General features: G+C 36.5%; 1 protein-coding gene across 2 annotated transcripts in view; it reads right to left on the bottom strand.

Moving 5' to 3' along the window:
* The window catches only part of kcnip3b (Kv channel interacting protein 3b, calsenilin), a 58769-nt gene that overhangs the window by 32085 nt on the left and 2396 nt on the right, over positions 1-24288 (bottom strand). For both annotated transcript variants that reach the window (XM_038277210.1, XM_038277211.1), the window contains exon 2: positions 1643-1817. In XM_038277210.1, the coding sequence (XP_038133138.1) occupies positions 1643-1817 (175 nt within the window). The remainder of the gene's footprint in view (positions 1-1642; positions 1818-24288) is intronic.

The raw sequence follows: 24288 nt of genomic DNA, 5'->3' as shown, positions 1-24288 counted from the left end.
GGAAATCTGATGTAACAAGAGTTTCTAAGAGAAAACTGAAAATGTTTGATAACAAACTCAGAAATGATCAAACGTTTGTACTTCTCCCTCAATAAAAGCTGAGGAAATGTTATCCTAAAAATTCTTAACATCACTGTTCGATGGTGAAACCTGTTCAGACTGTGAGGCCGCCGTATAATAGTGCCTCTTGGATGTGCTTAAGAGGTGGAACGGTTTGAAAATATATGTCAGATTTCGAGAATGTGATAAAACAGATTGATAAGATACAGCATCACATTAAGAGTCTCATTTTATTATTGGACATCACCTCTTGCCTTATTTGACTTAATGAACTGTTAGATCAAAAAAGTCCCCAAACTATTTGTCAAAGTCTGTGGCTAAGGAAAAAGGTTTAACACAAAAGGCACTGATCAGGGTAATTCTAATTTCTGTTTTTTTCACAAGGTCAAACCAATACTTTCAGGAAAGCCAGTAAAAAAAAAAAAAAAAAAAAAAAAAAGAAAAAGAAAAACAGTAAATAAAGAAAAACATAAGAAAAGTATAGGGAAAGTTGAAAGGGTAAATTCTATTATATATTTGTACAACAGGCAAAAGGTGGAGAAATAGTGTAAGGAAGGCAGAAAAAGCAACAGAATAATAATAATTATAAGAGTGACAAAGAGAACATCTGCAAAGATAGTACTTTGACAAAGAGGGCATTTTTAAAGAATTTCCTATATTTGTAGTTTTGTTGAAATATAATAAAACGTGGGAATGATATTAAATGAGAACAAAGTTGACCTCGGTGGGCTTAACGAAAAACAAAAAAAACCCACTTGTCTTCACTGATTATAAGTGAAGACAAGTGGAAATAAGGAGATAAATCAAATGAGATTGATTTAGATGCTCAAAATATCAAGTATCCATCATGTACAAACACAACATATGTCACCCCCCAGGTCCATTGAAAAACCAAATCTAATCTGATCTGTTGAATTAACACTTAGTCCTGATTAGTATAAAGATCCTGCCTAAAACAGCACTGTGGAGATTTTGCTCTTTTGGAGGTTGCTGCACTATGCATATTCATTCCCTGCAGCATGCGTGGTGTGCTAAGTCATTAAATATCCATTATAGTCTCCATCCTTTCTAGGATTTGCTCCAATACCAGAAATTCAAAATGCACAAGTATTCTGAGCTGAGGTTAAGCCGCTTTTATTGCATATGACATATTTTCTGCTGTATGAAGTTGGATTGTTTAAACCTAAAAAATAATTGCTGCAAAAAAGTTTATCCTTAAAACATTGAATATTAGCCTAATTATTGCATTTCTGAGCTGATACAATTTTTTGTTTCATTAATGACACAGAACCAGGAAATGTATCACATAGCTGTTGTCAAAAAGTAAATCAGTCAAAATATGGAATGAGAACAATCTTCAGATTTTTTATTGTTGTAAAAGTGGAACACGTCTCTGTTTGCTTCAACTGCAGAAAGGTTCAGCAAGAAAAAAGAGGCAATTAGGGGATGTCTGGAGAATGAAGAGTGGAGCTAACAGGGATCACATGCATCCATCCATCCATCCATCCATCCATCCGGCTGCTGTATTCATCCATCATTCTCAGCTCTCTTTCAGTGTGAGTCCAGTTGTGTCTAGTCTCACCTTTGTCCTGTGGCTTCCTGCTAGCGATGATCCATTTCACCAGGCAGCATTTCATCAGAGCTTTCCTGGAGAACCTTGGCTTCTGCCACTTCCCTGACTCCTTTGTCCTGCCCGGTGCAGGATCCACACCATTTGCATCGCCCAGAAGGCTCCCATCCACCATCTTGCCGTCTGCCTGGATGGATGAGAGGACCGGGAGAAACAAATTATGAATATTAAATAAAATAAAATAAAATGTTTTTAATAATATGTTCTAATTTTATATATATATAATATATATATATATATATATATATATATATATATATATATATATATATATATATATATATATATATATATATATATATATATAGTGTGTATAATGAATAACAATGTTAATTACTTTGAATTAAGTATGATTTCTCTTACCATGAATGAAAGGATTGAATGATTTCCCATTATAATCTAAATTTTAAAATATATGGCAATGTATTCAGATTAGGGCTGGGTAAAAAAATCGATTTAATCGATTTTGGATCGATTCCTTGACTTTCAAATGAGCAGGCGTGTGCAAATGCCGACCCAAGTAACACACCGCTCAGCAAGCTCTCCCAACTAAAGTGTCTGATGTTTGGAACCATTTTGGATTAAAACAGCTAAAGATAATATGCTGGATATGTGACATTATGATGACTTCAGACTATATTGATAATGAGTTACGCCTCACATCTCGTGCTACAGACCACAAAGATTATTTCAAGCCAGACAGCTGCAAATATAGCCAATAGGTTGACTGAAGACATTAACAAGTGGGGGCTGACCAGCAAACACCCTGTAGTTGTTACAGACAACGCTGCAAATATGGATTGTGCAGTGGAGATAATGCAGCTCATGCATGTCTGCTGTGTCCCCGCTGTGTCACGTCTGCTTGCTCGAGTGAAGCTTCACTTTTTCACTTTTCACAAACAAGTTTGCAATTTTGAGATACTTTTCTTCACATCTCAAGTTTAAACTGTGTGATTTACAAGTTTGCACTTTGTTTTTAATGTGACAGGAAAAAATAAAATACATAAGTATTTTGAAACACAGTTGAACCACTTTCATTATTGTAAAAACAGATTGAACCAAAATTAATCGATTTACAACTGTATGAATCAAAATCGAATTGATTCAAAATACCCAGCTCTAATTCAGATTGTAAGAAGTATTAATCTTTTTCTCTATAGTACTATTCTATTCTATTGCAATGAAATTACTCACGACTTCTGCCCAGTTCTACATAAAAATCCAAATTAAATAAACTGGATTTTTTTTGTGCTTATTATTAAAAAGAAATGATACAGTAATGTTATAAAAACTAGTTCTACGGTTATCATTCCTTTTGGGGAAAAGCATTGAGCTCTGTGTTTGAAAATGCATTCAGTCACGCTGACAACACCCTAACTGAGGCTGCCTAGAGATCGAAAACACACTGAAACAGGACATTGTTTCTTTTTTCTTAACTACTCCAACTCTGTAAAGACTTTTAATTTTTGTTGTTGTCTGCTGCATAAACAGCTGCTGATAAAAACGTACTGTAAGGGTGCCAAAACCCCTTTGTTCTCATATGTATCCCTGTGAAAACACTATACAAAATAAATGTCATGAAGCTCATTTATTTATTTTTTATTTTTCACCTTTCATCGGAGAAGAAACATTTTCTGGATCTTATTCATATCACAACATCTGTTTTATTCTTTACCCTAGTAACACTTATTAGGTTTGGTAAAAATGAACTATATGTCCACAGGCTCCATTTAGCCACTCATTCTGAGATTGTACATATAGAACGCAACCAAAAACACGCACATACTGTACTAACAGGCAGGAAAGATGAAAGAGGGGAACCCAGAGCAAACAGCGGCTCTGTTTGTTCTTTTGGAAGGGGAGGAAAGAAAGGGATGATTGAGGGAGGGAAAAAAGGAATGAGGGATATGATAGGAGGAAAGAAAACGCAAACAGTGGGGATGTTTAATGGCTATTTGATCTCTCAGGAGTCTGATCCTCCAAATGCCTCACTTCAAGACAGAAGAGAAAGCACGTTCTAGAAGGTTTCCTAAAGAACCAAAGTGAATTTCATATAATGACTTGCTGACCATTAAAAAAATAATAATAATAATAATAAAGATGATACAACAGAGGAGTTGAAGGATTTGCATTCATGAAGTCATGCTTTGTAGATCCTTTTCATGCAGATTTGACACCACCAGAGAAGAAAAATACGGGAAAAAATCAGAACTTTTCTTTGCTGAACATCAGCATTCAGTTTACTCCTAAGTATTCACACCTTTTAAATGACTGTCATACCACAAGCACGATTAATGCCTCTTATACAACAGTCAAATAAGATAAAATGCATGTTGTCACGTGTAAGTAAAATTAACATGGCTCTCATCTTTTCTTTTTTACAAATGAAAATATAAGAAGGGTGACTTCCATTTGCATTCTGTGTGGCTAATTTGGAGTAGGATGGATGGATGGATGGATGGATGGATGGATGGATGGATGGATGGATGGATGGATGGATGGATGGATGGATGGATGGATGGATGGATGGATGGATGGATGGATGGATGGATGGATGGTGTGAACTGGATTTTTTTAAGAGTATCCGACTCCAGAGGGTGGATTGCAAATGACAGGCAAACTTGTTCATTGTATATGTTGAACATTTGCATAGAATCCCAATTGAACAAATACAGGTTTGGTTTTTAACATAACAAAATGTGAAAAGCTTTAACCTTTTACAAGACAGTACAGATAACCCAACCAGACAGAGCTGAACTAGCTCGTAATGCAATGACAGCTTTAAATGCAAACAGACAGCAGAAAATTCACTGTTTAGCCTCCAATCACATAAAGGCAGTCAAGGATAGCATGGTGGAGGGGATTAATCAGAACGCACATCAAGACTCAAGTCTTTGGATGATGAAATGAGAAAAAATTTATAATTTCTGATCCAACTTTTAAATAAACCTCAAATAAATAAAAATCAGAAATAGAAAGCAGGATGGTCATGACAAGAAGTGATGCAGACAGATGCAAACCAAAAAAAAGAATATTCTTAGCTGTATTATTAGTTATTTTAATGGCCGGCTGAACACAGCAGTATTCTCCCGATTACGGCTGACTTGCTCCCGTTTTAAGTATATCTTCTGCTTGGTAAAACTTTGGCAGACTTTTCTCTGCGACAACGGCCACTGAAAAGCACACTAACAAGCATTCATCCCAGGCTTATAGAGCAGAACAAACAGCCTTGACTGTCCATGCGAACAGAGAGCAGAGTCACTGTACACATTATTATCCGCTGCTCTGAATTATTAAATTTTACACACTGAATGAATGTCGGTTTACAGGAAGCATGAACTTAAATGATGTTAATAATGGGGGATGTTTTAAACTGTTCTTAAACCTAACTAAAGATATCACAGGACTTCTGATTATAAGGTGATTTGTGCTTTTTATATTACATCCAAACCAGATATTAAGTCTTTACATATTGGTGTTATTCAGGCTAGCTTATATTTGGAGTTAAACTTAAAAACTAACTTCTCCTTTTTTTTTTTTTGTAAGCACTTTTGTCAGCATTTCAAATACTTAAAAAAGTGTTACGCTATTATTCTTGAACTTAGGTTAAAAGTTACATCTCTTTCTACATTACAGCTTGAACTTAAAATGTTAAAAACATCCCATTCTTTAGTGAAAGGTCAAGAAAGTCCATGAGCAACATTCAATATTTAATTTGGGAAATAGTGCCAATGAAGCATGCAGTCCAATATGTCAGAGCCAGAGGGAAAGCCACCAAAAATACCGCAAGAAACTGAACTTGACCTACTTCTGAATTATTTGATCTCTTTTTAGCTCTTTACTGGGCTGTCCAAATAACTTGATCTAATCTTGTTGAATGGTTTATTTTCTCAGGACCATGATGCACCTCCCCATAAATGGTGTTCAGGAGAAAAGGGGGAAATTAATTTGGTCTATTGTTGAAAAGATCATCCACCCCTCCTTGTCTAGAATAAACTAGAATAATCCTTTGTTGCCCTGGATGTTAGGTTTAGTCTATCCTTGTAATCTACTTGCCAGGAGAGCCCTAAGGGGGCTGACAGAACAACATTGCCCCAGGAAAGCTTTCCTTTGCATTGAGGTGGGGATTCTTCAGAGAGGGGAGGCGATTCTCTATAACCACCAAGCAACTGCCCCCAAAAGATGGACTCCTCCCTGCACATAATCATGCATCAAACTGAGGCGTTGGAACATAATTTAACTCCGAACTGGACCCCCTTATCCTCTGTAATGCAGACAATGCTCTGCAGAGTTGGGTTCATAGAAGAATTCAAATTTAAAATACCAAAAGAAGAGTCCTTTTCCAGTCTCAGTTTACTGATTTCTGTTTTTTATATAATATTAAGAACACAAGAGTATAAAACACTGACTTAGCTCTGTTCTTAAAGCTGTAAAAGGCAGCTCCAGAAACAACACAGGTTAAAATCTTAATGACACTGTACATATGAACACAGGGACTAGGTAGGTTCCATTAAAATAGCTTAGAATCAGGAATCTCTTTATTTAATTACATTTTTAAAAGAAAATTTAACTTTTAATGCTATGAAAAGCTAAAAAAAAAAAAAAAAAACCCAAGGCCAATTCAAGAATTTAAACCCTGAAGTAGAAAAATCTAGAGGGCATAAAAAGTATTAAATTATTCTCATGACTTTTTAACTAAGGAAGAATGTTTCTCTAATTTAAAAGTAATTTACTGTTAAAACCTTTAAATCATTTTATTTACAGTTTTTTTTCATTTTGTATAACTAAATTAAAAAAAAATTAGATCAATGGATTGCCTTCAAACTAAAGGATTACAGGGAGGCCCAAAGTGGTCTGGAAACCCGAAGGAGCGACTTTGTATGTTTATGCCTCTGCGATGTATGAAAAAATATGAAGGATTCAGCTTTCCCGTTTGTTTGTTTTTTAACTCTTGGCTTCAGGCTTGATCAAAGCTTTGGCGCTTTAAGTAGAAGGAAACTGGTCTTCTTGTATTGTTCCTTGAAGATGCTTTTCCTCTCATTCAAAAGGCTTCTACAGTTCTGGACCTGGCTAGAAAGCTTTATGAACTGTAGTTATAATGCTGACACTAATAAGGTGTTGATAGGAAAAACTGGATACATGAGTTAATGGCCCCAACATCTATTCAGTTGTTGCTTGAAGATCCAAACTTGTCCCGATTTTAACTTAAACATTTAGGATTATCATGTCCTGGATTACTGAAAATGTACACCATCTTGATCCTAGTTAATTTAATATCAAAATATAAATTAATAAACTCTAATTCAAGAGTTGATGGCTAACGAATTTAGGTTTGATAATATGTGTATGTCACCTATTCTGCTCACACAAGCTGGTTATTTCCATATAACAGGACAAAGTGACCTTTAAAGCATTGCTCGCCATAATCTTTTGCCCATTTCTCTATTTAAGTAAGTGTGAGCTTAAAGCAGTCAACTGAATTTAAGATGCTTATAAAAATAAGGGGAAAAATGACCATAAAGAGTTTAACTGATGTAAAAATGACAGACAGGTAGAGTTTTATATTCCAGTCATGTTACATTAGAGGAGTGGTGTCTCTATTAATAATATGTATGGTACATTAACCAGGTAACAATGGAGATCCATGTATGACTTTCTGTCTCTCTCCCTGGAGTTATAATTAATTCTGCATGTTATAAGAGAACCCTACAATAGCAATACTGTTGGTGAATATAATGATGACAAAATCACCTCTAATGTTGCCTTTTTCTTCCCTTTTTCATTTGCAATGGACTTTTAAAGTCTAATTTATTTTAAAAACTGCTAATTTAAAGTGATATCTTACACACAAATATCTAGTGGGTGTATAGATAATCTCAAAATATATTTTAAGAAAAATATATTGCAAGCAGCAAATTGTGAAGACAATGGGCAGAGGGATTTGAGATGAAAGAATAGTAACAGTAGCTCAACAGGAAGTGAAGAAACCTATAAACCTTAGGAATTTAAATGTCGACACGGGATGAAAATGATAAAGAAACCAAAACGGCAAAGTTAGCTGTTGCAGGATGAAACTAAGGAAGCTGAGAGAGGATAGCTAATTAATACAAAGGAGGCTGAACTAAGACACTAACACTGATCTTCAAGAAATAAAAACCAATCCATGTATGTACACCAGAGCACAAATAACTAAGAAACTGAACACAACAATGTTAACTAGTATTCTCACAAGTTTTTGAAAGTAAGAAACACAGAACATTTAACCAAATATGGCCCAATATATAGAACATAAAATAAGGGCTACGATTTAATAATACAACTGGATTTACCAGCTCTCACTACACACAATGAAAAACAACAGCCATTTCATTAGTACCTCACATTAATATTTATGTCTCTTCCCCATAGATGTCTGCACACCTCTGTCCTCAGTTGCTCCTTCTCATCACCTCCTCATTCTTTCCCATTTATTTCACTGTCAATCACTACTTCATCTATCATCTTCCTACACTCTCTTCTTCCTCCATAATGTCACCTGTCAACAGCCTGCAGTCCAGGTGAGGCTGAAACACCAACCAGGAACTATCAAAAAGATTGGGAGACTGCCTCTGCAAGCATGTGTGTGCTTCAACAATAGAGAAAAAATGACAAGGAGCACAAGAGCAACAAGTAGTGAAAATCAATGACAGCACAAAGAAAGAGCTGCAGCAGAAACAGCAGAAGGAGAAAAGCTATAAACATATACAGGTGCTGGTCATAAAATTAGAATATCATGAAAAAGTAGATTGATTTCAGTAATTCCATTTAAAAAGTGAAACTTGTATATTATATTCATACATTACATACAAACTCATATATTTCAGATGTTTATTTTGTTTAATTTTGATGATTACAAATGACAACAAATGAAAATCTCAAATTCATCATATCAGAAAATTAGAATATTACTGAAGACCAATAAAAACAAAGGATTTATAGAAATGTTGGCCAACTGAAAAGTATGAACATGAAAAGTATGAGCATGTACAGCACTCAGTATTTAGTTGGGCCTCCTTTGGCCTGTATTACTGCAGCAATGCGGCGTGGCATGGAGTCGATCAGTCTGTGGCACTGCTCAGGTGTTATGATAGCCCAGGTTGCTCTAATAGTGGCTTTTAGCTCTTCTGAATTGTTGGGTCTGGTGTATTGCATCTTCTTCTTCACAATACCCCATAGATTTTCTATGGGGTTAAGGTCAGGAGAGTTTGCTGGCCAATTAAGAACAGGGATACCATGGTCCTTCAACCAGGTACTGGTAGCTTTGGCACTGTGTGCAGGTGCCAAGTCCTGTTGGAAAATGAAATCTGCATCTCCAAAAAGTTGGTCAGCTGCAGGAAGCATGAAGAGCTCTAAAACTTCCTGGTATGTGGCTGCGTTGACCCTGGACCTCAGAAAACACAATGGACCAACACCAGCAGATGACATGGCACCCCAAACCATCACTGACTGTGGAAACTTTACACTGGACTTCAAGCAACGTGGATGAAGTGCCTCTCTTCTTTTCCTCCAGACTCTGGGACCTTGATTTCCAAAGGAAATGCAAAATTTACTTTCATCAGAGAACATGACTTTGGACCACTCACCAGCAGTCCAGTCCTGTTTCTCTTTAGCCCAGGCAAGACGCTTCTGACGCTGTCTGTGGTTCAAGAGTGGCTTGACACAAGGAATGCGACAGCAGAAACCCATGTCTTTCATACGTCTGTGTGTGGTGGTTCTTGAAGCACTCACTCCAGCTGCAGTCCACTCTTTGTGAATCTCCCCCACATTTTTGAATGGGTTTTGTTTCACAATCCTCTCCAGGGTGCGGTTATCTCTCTTGCTTGTACACTTTTTTCGACCACATCTTTTCCTTCCCTTCGCCTCTCTATTAATGTGCCTGGACACTGAGCTCTGTGAACAGCCAGCCTCTTTAGCGATGACCTTTTGTGTCTTGCCCTCCTTGTGCAAGGTGTCGATGGTCGTCTTTTGGACAACTGTCAAGTCAGCAGTCTTCCCCATGATTGTGTAGCCTATAGAACTAGACTGAAAGACCATTTAAAGGCTTTTGCAGGTGGTTTGAGTTAATTAGCTGATTAGAGTGTGGCACCAGGGGCCATCAATTTTGAACCTTTTCACAATATTCTAATTTTCTGATATGATGAATTTGAGATTTTCATTTGTTGTCATTTGTAATCATCAAAATTAAACAAAATAAACATCTGAAATATATGAGTTTGTATGTAATGTATGAATATAATATACAAGTTTCACTTTTTAAATGGAATTACTGAAATCAATCTACTTTTTCATGATATTCTAATTTTATGACCAGCACCTGTACACAACCCAGGATTTCCCGCAGCGATCTCAAATCTATATTGTGCAAGGAATGACAATTCAAAGCCTGTTTATATGAGTGCAAGAACGACAGCCGGCAGTAGAAACCGAAGCATTATATTTATATAAGATCATATCTAATATGCAAAGTCTCCAGTTTAAGTTATACATTTCACCAGTAGGTGATACTGTAAGATAAAAAGGATTCTCTGTGTCAACTTTAAATATTCAGACATCTTAGGCCTATTAAACCAACTGAGTAATCCTATAAAGCCCATAAGATCCAATGATTTCAAATACATCAAAGATATGTTTGTTTAGCTTATTTTTTATAATCATGAAGGGTTAAAAATTGATAGACAACTGGATAACTTGGTATAAATTAACCGTCTAGCGTCTTAAATACTTGGAAGATTCCCATATGAAACTATGAAACTAGAAATGGGGACAGAGCTAAATAAACATGTTTATAGCTAAATATGCATCTAGACATTCACACAACACAGAAAAACAAGAGCACCAAAGGGTATATGGGGCTACCTAAAGAAGCAAACTCCAAACCCCAATAATACATAAAGAAACTGTGCTTCTCCACTGTCTTAGATTGAACAAGATGGCTGAAGGGAGTAGACAATCTGATTTTAGTCCTGAATAACAGATTAGTCAGCTCTGTACTGTAGCATTTCTGTCCCTGAAACGTGTTGCAACTGCATGATGCCAATTCTAAAAAAAAATCCCTGTGTGAAAACAAACCGAGCCAAGTGAAGGTGTAAATTTACTTACTTTTACCAATCTCTGAAACGATCCCTGGACTGAAGCACCAGTGTGAATACACCTAAAGATGTTGAAAGGCCAAGTCTCATAAAATTATAGAAATAGCCAGCCTTTGGTTTCAGTTTGCAAGCAGATCTGTTCCCCGAACTAGGAGTTGATATAAATATGATTTTGCGGTGACTCAGAGTGGATTCTAAATGAGCCAAATTATGTAGAAGATAGGCTGATGGTCGAGAACTGATGCTATTTGTGTCTTGAGCGCTTGGGCCTCTAAGTACGGCTGTCAGTACGAATCAGAGTGTCTGTGGGAAGATGGCACATCCATATGGACTGCATACTGTGTTTTTGTGTGTTTGAGACAGAGTGTGTGTTATTTTGATGCTTCAGCCTTCATGTGGAGACAGACTTAATTCTCTGGGGAGCCTCTGAGCACTGGAGGAGCCGTTTTTCAATTAACAACTGTTCGTCCTCTTATCTCTTTACACACACACACACACGTTTGTGTGTGTGTGTAATTTATTTATATATCGACCAATTTACCTGACTTTGCTTAACACAGTCATCTATAAAGATGTAGACTTTACAGCTTTGGATCATGTTTTTCTGCCGGAATCATCTAATTATCTAATTTTACTCGTAAAAACCTTATTATCCTACATTTACGATTTATTGCAACCAAATATGACAAATCTAACTACAATATTTTTCTTTATTTTTACAACAATAAAAAGCTGAAATATTCATCATCATCTAATATGGTTAATGCAATAAATATAAAACAAATCACAGCTAACGGTTAGAATAATATTCTAAATATAATATGATTAGATTATAATATATAAATAATATTTTTTTATAGATGAACTGATTTTTAGTAAAGTTTTGGGGAGAGTTGTTAAAAGTGCAACATAGGGGCCAATTATGGCCCTTGGAAGGATTTTGTTTGTCCTCCAACCACAATTCAAGAATAATATAACACAGGCCTGACAGCAAAAGCGATTAAAGCAGATGGAAACCTTTTTATTAATAATAAAACCTATTCTTCTTAAAATGGAAAATGTTGATAAAAACATCTTTTTTTTTTTTATCTGCCCCATAATTTTAGCTTTTATTTTTGTATATATGATGCAGCCATTTCTTCAAAACAAACTTTGCAGCTTCTATTCATTGGAAGCGGACAAGATACAATAATTTTTTTTTTTTTAAAAGAGAGCCAAATATGCAAATCGTTTTAGCGACAGCTTAAAAATAGGAAATGACAAACTGTTTTCAAAAACATGTGAGATGTTATAAGATTTACAATTATTTACATATTTCTTTTTTTTCTTTTTTTCTTTTTTTACAATGATTTAAGTCCCTTGTTCAGAATTGTTTTTATTTTTTTTATTGATTGGTGAGCAAATAAAAAAAAGCAAACAAATGTAAAAACCACACTATGGAGTGCTTTCAACAGGTTACGATTCATGCAGTGTATGAAATCCAACTTAAAATTATGATTTGACAAAGGATCAAGGTGATCTGGGATAGATACCTGATGATTTATGTAATAAATCATTTAGATTTTGTTTTCATTAAATATAGACTCTTGATCCAAAAGTTTTATTTAGTGAATTTTACTGTATTTCATCTAAGCCGACTGACTTCCAGTTTCTAAAGCTCAATACGGTAAGGTGAAAGCCTGGAAAGTCATTCTGACCTTTGATACCAGTTTTACATGTAAAGGAGCAAAACATGGAGTTAATGTTCTATGAACAGCACAGGAAATGTAACCAAAGCCAAGCTTGTTGCTTATTTAATAGTAAAGGAAGCAAAACTGCAACTGCATTAATTGTATGGTTTGGTTAATGTTCTTTTGATAAAATTATTCAAATAATTGGCGATCCCACCACTAGCACAGATGTGTATGAGTGAGGATTTATCTAAAGGTGAAGATGTAAACATAAAACAGATTATTGACAGGGAACAGGTGCTTTATTTACTCAGTAAAATGAAGTATATAGATAACGATCATTTTTCAGTTAAAGCAGATAAAAGGTTTTCATTTCACATTAAGTTACTAGACAAACAGTTAAAAAGGACTGTATTTATAGAGATATTAAAGTATATTTAACTTAAAGAGCTACTCTGCCATTCCAGAGCCTTGTTTACGCACACATATTATACCTCAAAAAATGCTGTACACGAAGGCAATTCCTGCTGGACCAGAGAACCATTTATTAATATAATTTTGTAGCAATTTACATACCTTATTTATTCCTGTTGAAATTTTTTTAACTTTGAAAATGGACATGGTTTTTATTAACCTACTTCCTAGATGTTTACATCATAATGACAGAGTTGACAAGAGAAAATTAAAGGTTGATGCAAATCTAAGCAACAGTGTTGATCAGAACTAGATAGGTAATCAATCTATATAAATACACACAATTATAGCTTTCTTAATTAAATATTTGGTTAGCAGGGGTCATTCTTTTCAATGGCAAATTAAAACCTACATGGGTTTGCGAAAGAGAGCATATAGGTGCATTTTTGTTCTCCACCTCATTTGACAAATCACAACATAATACTTACTACAGTATAGTGCATATTGCAGCATCGTCATGGAAATCATAAGCATAAATCTTTAGCAATTTCAAAACAAAAAGCAAAATAAAAATGAACTAAAGCTTACTAATAGGTTACCAGGCGATCGGTTTCCACGGCCCTGTGACAGTAGCTCTCCAGGTGTGGTGTGGATTCGACTAAGCAATCCTTCTACACACTTATAGGATTAAGTTACCAGAACTTTTGAATTATTTAATTAGTCTAAATCTACCAATCAGTCCACCTATTTAACAAGTGAGTTTCACAGACGGGGTGTCAGCTGAAACACAAAACCCTGTGTCTCTGTGGATGCTCTGCAGTCAGTCTGTCTGACATTCTGTCTCTGTTCTTTGCAGGTTAATGATGTGTGGCCACCCTGAAGAAAAAGGCAACATTACACTCAGCATCTAGCAGGAATAGATCATCTTAAAGCCATGTACTCGTCTAGTGGTACACTAGCATAGGGTTTAATAAGAAATACTTTTACAGGTGCAACTTTAAAATGGCTCTATTAGTCAAAAAACAACTTCTTATCTTTCCGTAAAAATTCAAAAAATATCCACTGGACTTGGTTTTCAAGATTTGAAGACGTTTCGCCACCTTTCCAGGAAGCTTTCTCAATTCAAATGTCTGGATCCGCAGTGAGTTTGAGTCTTATATAGACAACGCCTTGTATCGCTTGGAAACATGCAATGGTAACCGATGAATGGGTCGTTAGTTCCATCGTTAGCCTGTAATATCTGAACCTGTCTATGATTCTAGGGGTCGGTCGTTAAAGGGGGGATTGCCATTAAGGGGGGGATTGTATCCTGTAATACCTGAAACCTGTCTATGATTGTTAAGGGTTGGTCGTTAAGGAGGTATTGTTCACCGGCTGGGGCGGGTAGGTCCCTCGTTCCTCTGTGATGGGGTGTGGGGTTTGGTGATATCTGGAAGGGATCATGTCTATGATTGAATTGTATGTTTTTGGAAGCTGGAATCTGAGTCCACCACCTCTGTTTAAAGTTGGTTTTTCTCTCTTAACATAGATGGCTTCCTTCACGCCCCTCTCAAACCACCTATTTTCTTTATCCAGAATATGCACATTCTGGTCCTCAAAAGAATGTCCTTTGTCCATAAGGTGTAGGTGTACTGCGGAGTCTTGTCCAGAGGCGGCCGCTCTTCTGTGTTGGGCCATGCGTCTGTGGAGAGGTTGTTTTGTTTCGCCAATATAAAGATCAGAGCATTCCTCGCTGCACTGAACAGCATATACCACCCCGCTCATATTCGGTCTGGGGGTTTTATCTTTAGGGTGCACTAGCCTCTGTTTAAGGGTTTGGTTTGGCTTGAAATGTACTGGGATCTTGTGTTTGGAGAAAATCCTCTTGAGCTTTTCAGACACTCCAGCAACATAAGGGATTGTGATGTTTTTGCGTTTAATTTTCCCATCGCTGTCTTCTGTTGCGTGTCTTTTGGATTTCCTTGCTGATTTGATAAAAGCCCAGTTTGGATATCCACAGTTTCGGAGAGCATCTTTGATGTGTTTCTGTTCTTTTTGCTTCCCATCTGTTTTAGTAGGGACATGTTCTGCCCGGTGTTGTAAGGTTCTGATGACTGAGAGTTTGTGTTCCAGTGGGTGGTGTGAGTCAAAAAGAAGATACTGGTCTGTGTGAGTAGGTTTCCTATACACTTCAATGTTTAGGCTTCCATCTCCTTCCATGCTCACCAGGCAGTCCAGAAAGGGTAGTTTGTTGTCCTTGGCATCCTCTCTGGTGAATTTGATGTTACGGTCAACAGAGTTGATGTGTTTGGTGAAAGCTTCCACTTCCTCTAGTTTTTTAACTTTTTATCTTGTCACTTATTGCTTTTTGAGCTAATGAAAAATTGTAGCTTCTGTATTTAGGCTTTCAATCAAAGATCTTTACTGAAATGTTAAATGTGAATCGTACACTTTTTTTTTTTTTTGGTCACAATTCAAAGATTAAACTTAAAGCAAGAAAAAGCAATCCAGATTACTGTAGACAGAGTTAATGGTTCCATCAATTACTCTAGGTTGTTTTTCAATATATTATTCTTTAACTTTCAAGGACATTTAATTTTGTTCATCTGCAGAAGACACTTGGCTCTACTGTCAGCTGAAGGGGAACTGTTTTACCACATTAAAACATAATTCAGTGTCTTACTGAAGTCAAAGCCTGCATGGTCTGTTGTTCCCTAACTTTTATTGAAAAGAAGTAACAGTGTTAGGACCCAGTGGTATTCACAGTGGTTCTCTTATGGGATTCTGTTTTATAGTGATTGTTTTTGAATTATCATTTTCTAAAAAAAAAAAAAAAACTCATCAGAAGAGCCTGCTGTAGAGACTGTTACAGATCCAGAAAGCGTGTCTTCTGACCCAAATGCAAAGCTGTCAACATATTTAGCCTGAACTTTTCTTCAATTGCTTCATGTTCATTTTAATACTAGATTTAAAGTTTAGTATTTGACCAATAAGGAACTACTAAAGTCTCATTTCAATAAACATCTGTACTCACTGGTTCTTTGTATAGTATGGCTGATATGGGGGAAGCTGTCTTTTTCTTTTTCTTTTGTATTGCTGTTTTTTAATCAATCTTTACAGAACATTGGTCATTCAATATTACAGTTATTTCTTAAAAGGGGCAAATATAAAGAAGCAACAAAGCAAACCTAGATGACAGCATGAGGAAAACCATGTTTAACTGTAGGTATGTTTCCTTCCAAAATGGTGTTAGATTTATGTCAGACATAATGGAAGCATACTCTAAAGAATAGTTGCACGTCTGTGTCGCCAAAGCCTTAAAAATATATTTCTAAAGCTTTTTTCATAATGACATATGTGATGTTTTAATTTTAGAGCTCATGTAGTCTACTTCATGCAGTCAAGCAGGTTCTATCAAGTAACCTCCCAATTTGACAGGAAATAATTTGAAACCTGCATCTATTTAGGTTTTGTTTTTACTTTTGTTTTATGTAAATATCAACCTAACATAAAAAGAAAAAAGTAGGAGAAATCTATAAGAGGGGAAACATTTATAGAAAAATAACTATATACAAGGATCATCAAGGACATTTTAAAAAATAACACTTCAAATTAATAATATGTAAGAGACATACAGATTATACTGATATTTATCAACAATACATAAAAAGGAGTAAATTGCTTTTTAATGAAAATAGGAAGGGATAATATGGGACTTAAAATAATGAAGCAAATTTACCAGAGTATTCTCCTGAGAAACTATTTGGTGCAAAAACAAAATAGATCTCCTTTAAAGTGCACGCATGTTTTGGAATGCTTATCTCTTGCAAAAAGAAATAAAGATAAGACTTCAACATGATTTAAGACATGACCTAGATCAGGGGTTACCAAAGTGGGGGTCATGAGACATCAAATTGTAATGTTATCCCAGAGGTGTTTGGAGGGCCAGCATATAGCATGGAGGAGAAATATGTGAATGAAATATCCAATTCAATAACTAAAAATACATAAAAAAATGATAAATAATAATAAAAAAATATTCCTAATTTAATATAATTACTTCACTAAATATGTGTACATAAATATAGAGAAAATTAATAATATTTACATTTAAGGTGGTCTCCAGTCTGTTTGCTTGTTATTTGGGGATCACAGGCCGAAATATTTTGGAAACCCTGACCTAAATAATGTGAACATTGTTTTTTATAATTTCTTGAGATCTTTGTCATAACCAACAAAAGAGAAAATGTAAAACTAAGCACCAGAAGCCCATTGTAACCAAAGGAGCTTATATTCCTGACCTATAATGTTATTTTTACAACATTATTCAGCTCATATAGCAAAAGCACAGTTTAAAAACATAATCAATCAATTTCTTTTCTTTTGGATTAATATTATTTGGTTTCATCTCTATGCATCTTTAATGTAACCTTCTGATGGAACTAGGGCTGCAATATATTATCGGATTAATCGTGATTAATCAATTATTGAAATAATCTTCAACTAATTTAGCAATTGATTAATCGTTAACTGGAGTATAGAGACTCTAAAACATGCCTTTAGATGAAAGAGCAACCCAGTAATAATACCAAGATTGTAAAAAAATATGCAAACATCGTGCATTCAAGATTTAAAAAAAAGTTTTTTTTTTTTTTTCTTTCAATATGCTCTATTCAGTGTAACGAAGTGTAAAAGTTTTAGTTTCCCCTGGTTTAAATTCATAAAAAGTCTTCTTTAAGGAGCCTTTGGCTATCTGATTATTAATTGGTTAATCAAAAAAAAATCAACAGAATAATCGACTTTGCAAAATAATAGTTAGTTGCAGCCCTAGATGGAACGTTTACAATCTCTCCCATAGTTTAATGATTTATTGATTATTGTAAATGCACCTATTGGACCGAAGCTAATTTCCCTATAGGAAAAAAAGTATATAAGCTCATATTTTATTGCATAGCATAGAAAATGTAAGTAGTACACTTGGAACTAAGTTAAATAAATATTAGACTAATTCAGGTCATTTTACTTGACTCACTTAGTGCTGATGGCTGGCTTAATTGCTCATACCACTCATCTGATCCACCTGCTTCTGCGTCTATTTAATGTACTTGCATCCTAGCCTGACGTAGTCCAACTCAATTCTAGTCAGAATATGAGTCTGATACTGCTCCATAGAGCTGTGATTATGGGGCGTGTTTTGAACGAACCAGGAAAAAAAATGCCTCTGCACTCAATTGGATAGACCTACAACCAATAAGAGCAACGGAGTGCGTGACGTATGTTAAGCCAGGCATAGTTGTTGTCCACAAAAATAAAAGCGTGCAGTTGCACGCCTATAATAAGAAGATGAGACTTGATCGCGTTTCTCTGTTCCTCTTTTAAAATTAATTTGCTGTCGATATCTTCTAGAACAGACCTAATAGCAGAATCTACTCACCTAAACTCTCCAGCGGCAGCCGTTATTGTTGTCACCCAAGCGCGCATTGGTCACGTGGTTGATTACGTTACTGTTGGTCATCTGTCCATCATCGTATAAAGCCCGCCCTGACAATTTGATTGGATCGCCTGACAGTGGGCGATAATACTCGCGCTACTATGGAGCAGAGCCAAACCGAACTTCCCGACCTCAAACTTTGTGGGCGGGACTAAGTTCGGAATGGCACCCAGGCTACTTGCATCCAGCTATCAGAGCTAAATTTTCTCATTCTCGCAGGCCAGTGGTGAGAGTGGTTTTTAGCGTGCCATAGTGTTTCTGATTTCCTGATCCTGACCTGTTCCGTCTCTCGTCCACTGAGTGTGCCTAATCATGTATAATCTCAGTGGAGCAAGTGATTTTTAGCATTACCTTAGTGTTTCTGATTACCTGATCCTGTCCTGTTCTGCCTCTAAACCACTGAGCCTCCCTGTTCCCATCTGAACGCTCTACCTGAACCGTCTGTGGACTCCTGGAACCCTGAACCAGCCTGCTCCTGTTCTGATCTGTTTTCCTGACCTGGCTCGTACTCATGCATGTCCTATGGAGCTGCAGCATCTGGGACACTCTGGGCGGTGCCCGCCGCATCTTGTTGGTAGCCAACCGGCTGGATCCTACCTCATTCTCTGGCTATGGGCTGAACTATTAAAAAAGAGTTTCCAGTTATAGACGCCCTAGCCGCTGATACCGCGGATCCGCAGCACGCTCTGTTAAAATAAATGCTTTGAATTATCCCATAGTCTGTCTCCCTTTGAATGCTGGGTCATTCTGTCCTATGTCATGACATTTAAAGAAGTACTAAATATTACATTTCAAATTGAACCTTCTTATAATGGAGCCATTTTTTATGTCAGCAAGCAAAAAGCTGTCAGTCTGAGGAAGCCCAGCTAATTGCACTTAACCATTAATCATTCGAATCTATCATGGCACGTATTTGGGGAAGGTAGGAGCGAATCAATCAAACTTAACAGAAAGAAACTTGTGACAGAAACATGTTCAGAAAGACTGGACATCTGCTGTAACCGAAAGAAGAATGGAAAGTACAGCTTAACACTGAGATATGGAGACGTCTTTCTTTAAAAACTTTGAGAATAAGAGGCTTTATTATGACTCTCAGATGTTATACTATACTGTAGGGTTGTCACGATACTAAACTTTTCAACTCGATACCGATACTAAGGAAAATATTCGATACTCGATACCATTTTCGATACCACAAGGATAAAAACAAAGACTCCAAAATTCAACAGAAATTTTCATTAATAATAAAAATACAATAAATAAATACAATAAACAATAAGAAGAATATTTTGAGGTTGTTTGCTGTGCACAATATTAAGCAAGCTTGGTAAAAAACTTACAAAATTAAAATTAAGTGTTCCTTCCTTTGCTATGCTTTGCAGACATAACAATGACACTAGCCAAACTGGTTAAGAAACAAAAATAATCCTCAGCAGCTGCACCTGTTACAAAAAAAGTGTGAAACTGAAAAGTGCACAGAATTATCCAATCACACTGTGTTCAGAAAGTGCATTTTCCTCTATTCTGCACTTTGGATGAATGACTGTTTAGGTGCCACTGGTGGTGGCACTGCATCGATACTTTTGAAAATGAGTACTGTATCCGGATACAACATCTCAGTATTGATACTTTTTTGAGTATCGATACTTTTGACAACCCTACTATACTGTTCACCCAAAATGTGTCTCTCACACTCAAAACAGCCTCTTACATATTCTATGCTCCTCCACCAAAAATCTTTTTCTTTAGCCATATTTCATTTATAAGATTTTGAATCCTCCTTTTTACAGTCAGGCTTCTAGAGGTGGAAGAGAGAACCTGCTGCTACAGTCTGCTTCACTACTGCTAATGGATCAAGAGTGAACTGAGCACAACAGACATGCCCTAAGTAGGGTGGTAAAGTGTAAAAGTAATTCTACTGACTGTTATCTGAACACCACTTTGTTATAACTGAGAGGAAAGAAAATCTGCAGAGAAAACACTCCTGAGAGCACTGGCTTTTGGGAATTTATACAGTAGTAGAGACTGTAGCTTTGAAACAAGAGATGCAGATTTAAGGAGACATTAAGTCTGAGACAAAAATCAAATACTAAGAAAGGAGCAGAACATATTTGTAAGCAAAGAAAAATTTTGTAAAAGTGTGTAAAAGGTGAGTTTCAAGTGCAAGAAATGACTTTTGCAACGTTTACATCAGCTATCTTGTTAAGTTATGAGGAGGTTTGTTTACATAGATAATTTTATAAATAATATTTTTTATTCTGTGTAATATATACATTTTATATGAAAGCCTAACTTGCCGCTGTCCCATTTGAGGCTAACGGTGATCTCTACAATCATCATTTGTCAGCTCTGCGCTGCCGTGCAAAGATGTCTGCTTACCTAGATGCACGAGACCTCCTATGTAATTATAAATAGCAGTTTCTAACGCAACACAAATACAAAGTCTTTCAGTTCGTTGATGATAATAAATGGCATACTTATGTGCTGCCCAACTTCACACTAATATACAGAGTAAACAGTTATATCATTGCTGGAACTTCTTTATCCTCTTCTCACCTATATGGCTTACCCACAGTAAAGTTAAGTTTTAGAGGTACTTGTACTCAGCGTCTTCTGCTTATCTGGGACAGGGTCATTGGGGCAGAAGTCGCCCAGACTTCCCTTTTCCGTGACATCTCCTCCAGCTCCTCCTGGGGAAGCCTGAGGAGTTCCAGGGCCAGCCAAGAGAAATAGTCCCTCTGGGTGGGACAAGCCTGGAACACCTGCCTGTGGGTCACCTGTCACTCATGGTTTTATACATTTATTTTGTAAAAAGAAAAATGTTTATATTAAAATACTAGAATATATTAGATTTTACAAGACGACAATTATTAGGCATTTCAGTAGCCATTTTAGCAAGTACCTTTTCTATGGTTACTCGATTTATTTGTTAGACAATTATTTTTACTTGAATACAATTGTTGAGTACCTTCCCCATCTGTGCTGAAAATCTTTTTCTTCTGATTAAATTTTCCCAAATGGAGCAAAAACAGAACAACACTCAAAATCCTGCCAATTTCAGTTTTTTTTTTTTTTTTGGCAAATGTCTTCAATTAGATACTTGAATTTGAATCATAAAATAAAATGAATAAGAAAAACATCAAAATTTAGGTGATAGAATACAAAAAAAAAGACATAAGGGAGATGGATAGGAAATAGGTCATTTGCTGGTATATAACAGAGAGATATGAGAGTAAACACAGAAACAATGAAAACTGTATATACTGGTGAGCATCACTGCTTTATGAGATACAGAAACAAGGAGCAGGAAAACAGAACAGCTGAGGGGCTCTAATGAGGGAGGATCACGGCATAGAAAAGGCCACTAAGCAAAAAGAAACAACACTTAACTTTTCCCATCTTAACAAAAGTAGTGGCGTTATAAGGAAACACTTGCAGCTTTATCAGAATTTATGGGCTCAGAAACTCTCTTCATTTCCAATAAATTGGGCCAAAATTTGTTAACTTAATGCATTTGCCCTTGGCTACAAAGCTGAGTATGTGAATTGCACCCATGGAAACTTGCCAAATCCTCTCTGCTAATGCCAAACAGCTTTTGGTAGAGGCAGACTGATGGTGTCCTTTCTTGGAAAAGCCACGCACACTGCTGTCCAACCAACAAATCCATTTTCCTTACAAATGTGGCAGCTTTTAAGACAAACAATACAAAAAAGTATTAAAATCTAAGGAAGGCGAAAGCAAATATACAATCACTCCTGCACTTTAAAAATTAAAATGTCTTAAAAGCTATACTGAACGAAATTTCTTTTTGACAATAAAGTCTGTCTAAGTCGAAGTCTAAAATAAATATCATAAAATTATCAACATATACTGGGCATTTTTCAATCTTAAAATCTGTTATTTTACGAGTTTTAAAATGGGGTAAACTCACTTTCACCACCTTCATTCCAGTGAATATGGGTCAGAATGACAGATTTACTCTCCGTTATATTATTTAAAAAGAACTCAAGTGAGTCAAGTGAGTCAAGCATTGAATACACCAGCCCCAAGATGCCCTGCAGCATGATTTTATTCTAACACCTGCATGTTGACAGACAGCCAAAGCATAAAACTATAAATGCCGTACAAATGTTTTCATTTATAACGAAAGCCTCTAAAAGTTAACTCACACAATATAATTGACTTATACATAGTTTTATCTCTGACACTGTTTAGATTGAGGAATAGTATCATAATAACTAGATAGAAAAACTAGTTTGACAGAAATACATAAATCCATCCAACAAAACTCCAGTATCCATCAGGTCCATCATTGGAGCTACTGGCTGACTGTTTATTTCTGAGTAAATTATAAAAGACACCTAATCACATATGCTCATAGCTGTACTCTTACCACCATTGCATTGCATCACTGACAAGAGCTGCCTCAAAGTAGTAAATATTTTGTATGCTTAGTAAAGAAACACAGAAACCAACTATCTTCAGCCAGATATTCATTATGGTCATGGGGTGGTTTGTTGCCCATCTCTAACGGTGTATGGGAAAAGGGCAAGGTTCATCCTGCAGTTCATCAGTCCATCACAAGGCAACACAGACAGAAAACCATGCACACACACACACACACTCACATGTTTTGTTTATTGGACTGTGGGAGGCAGCCAGAGTGCCAGGGTGAAAGGGGCATCTGATACAGGAGTTAGTCCTGCAACCAAAGGGTCGTCAACTATAAACCCGACGCCTGACTTTCAATGTCATTGTGTCCTTGGGCCAGACATTCACCTGCATTGCCTACTGATGATGGTGCGTGTGTATGGCACAGTGGTGATTTCTCATTGAGTATTAGGGAGGCTAAACCTCACCTTTAAATTTCTTTCAAACACTTATCTAATATGCATTGTTAAATTTCTCAATGAGAAATCTCCGTTGAGGCTTGAGCCTCTGTGCAATGAAGCAAACAGTGAAAAAGTAGAGTGCTAAACATGCAAAAATCAGCCATCTTATGGGGTCTGTGGAGTGGGGACAGGCCCAGGAGGGGTCATGAAGCTTGGTAGAACAGTTGAAGATTTGACTGACAGTGGCAAGACAGAGGAGAGGTTTACCTCATGAGACTCAAATGAGAGGAAAGAGCAATCACTCAGTCAGAACAGTCTCTTGTGTTGACGTATCGCAGTGGTTTCTGGAGTTTATTATTTCAGAGGGATTCACAACAGCTATATTTACCCTTTCTAGTTATGTGGTATGTGTTCAACATTTATTAATTTACCAAGATTTTGATTTAATTGACACCATTGAGCATCCTCTGAATCAGAGACCAGCTGCTGCCACTGGTATGGCAGCTTCTGTCAGTGAGCCCCAGGGCAGCTGTGGCTACAATATAGCTTGCAACCATCAATGTGTGCATGTAAATTGACTGAACGTAGTGTAAAGTGCTTTGGTCAAGTCTCTTGACTTCAAAAAGTGCTATGTAAGTACAGGCCATTTGTCATTTCAACTTGAGAGACCCCAGACATGCACAAGGAGAACATGTAAACTCAACAGAAAGACCCTCTATGCGGGGAATCAAACCCAGGACTTTCTTGTATTTTCTGCAGGACAACAGTGCTGTTGAATTTGCCACCAGGAAAGTGAAAATCCTGATTGACTAGATTAATTTATAATCAAACTTGTAATAAGGGCTATGTAGAACTCTTGCCTTGCAGCAAGAAGGTTCTGGGTTCGATTCCTGGCCCGGGGTCTTTCTGGAGTTGCATGTTCTCCCTGTGCATGCGTGGGTTCTCTCCAGGGTACTCCAGCTTCCTCCCACAGTCCAAATACATGATTGTTAGGTTAATTGGCATCTCTAAATTGCCCTTAGGTGTGAGCATGTGTGTGCATGGATGTATGTCTTTGTGTGTCTCTGTGTTGCTTTGTGACAGG

The sequence above is a fragment of the Cyprinodon tularosa genome, unplaced genomic scaffold (genome assembly GCF_016077235.1).
Source record: "Cyprinodon tularosa strain WSP-4 unplaced genomic scaffold, ASM1607723v1 ctg130, whole genome shotgun sequence".
NCBI lineage: Eukaryota > Metazoa > Chordata > Actinopteri > Cyprinodontiformes > Cyprinodontidae > Cyprinodon > Cyprinodon tularosa.
This window is presented reverse-complemented; position numbering and strand designations above follow the sequence as displayed.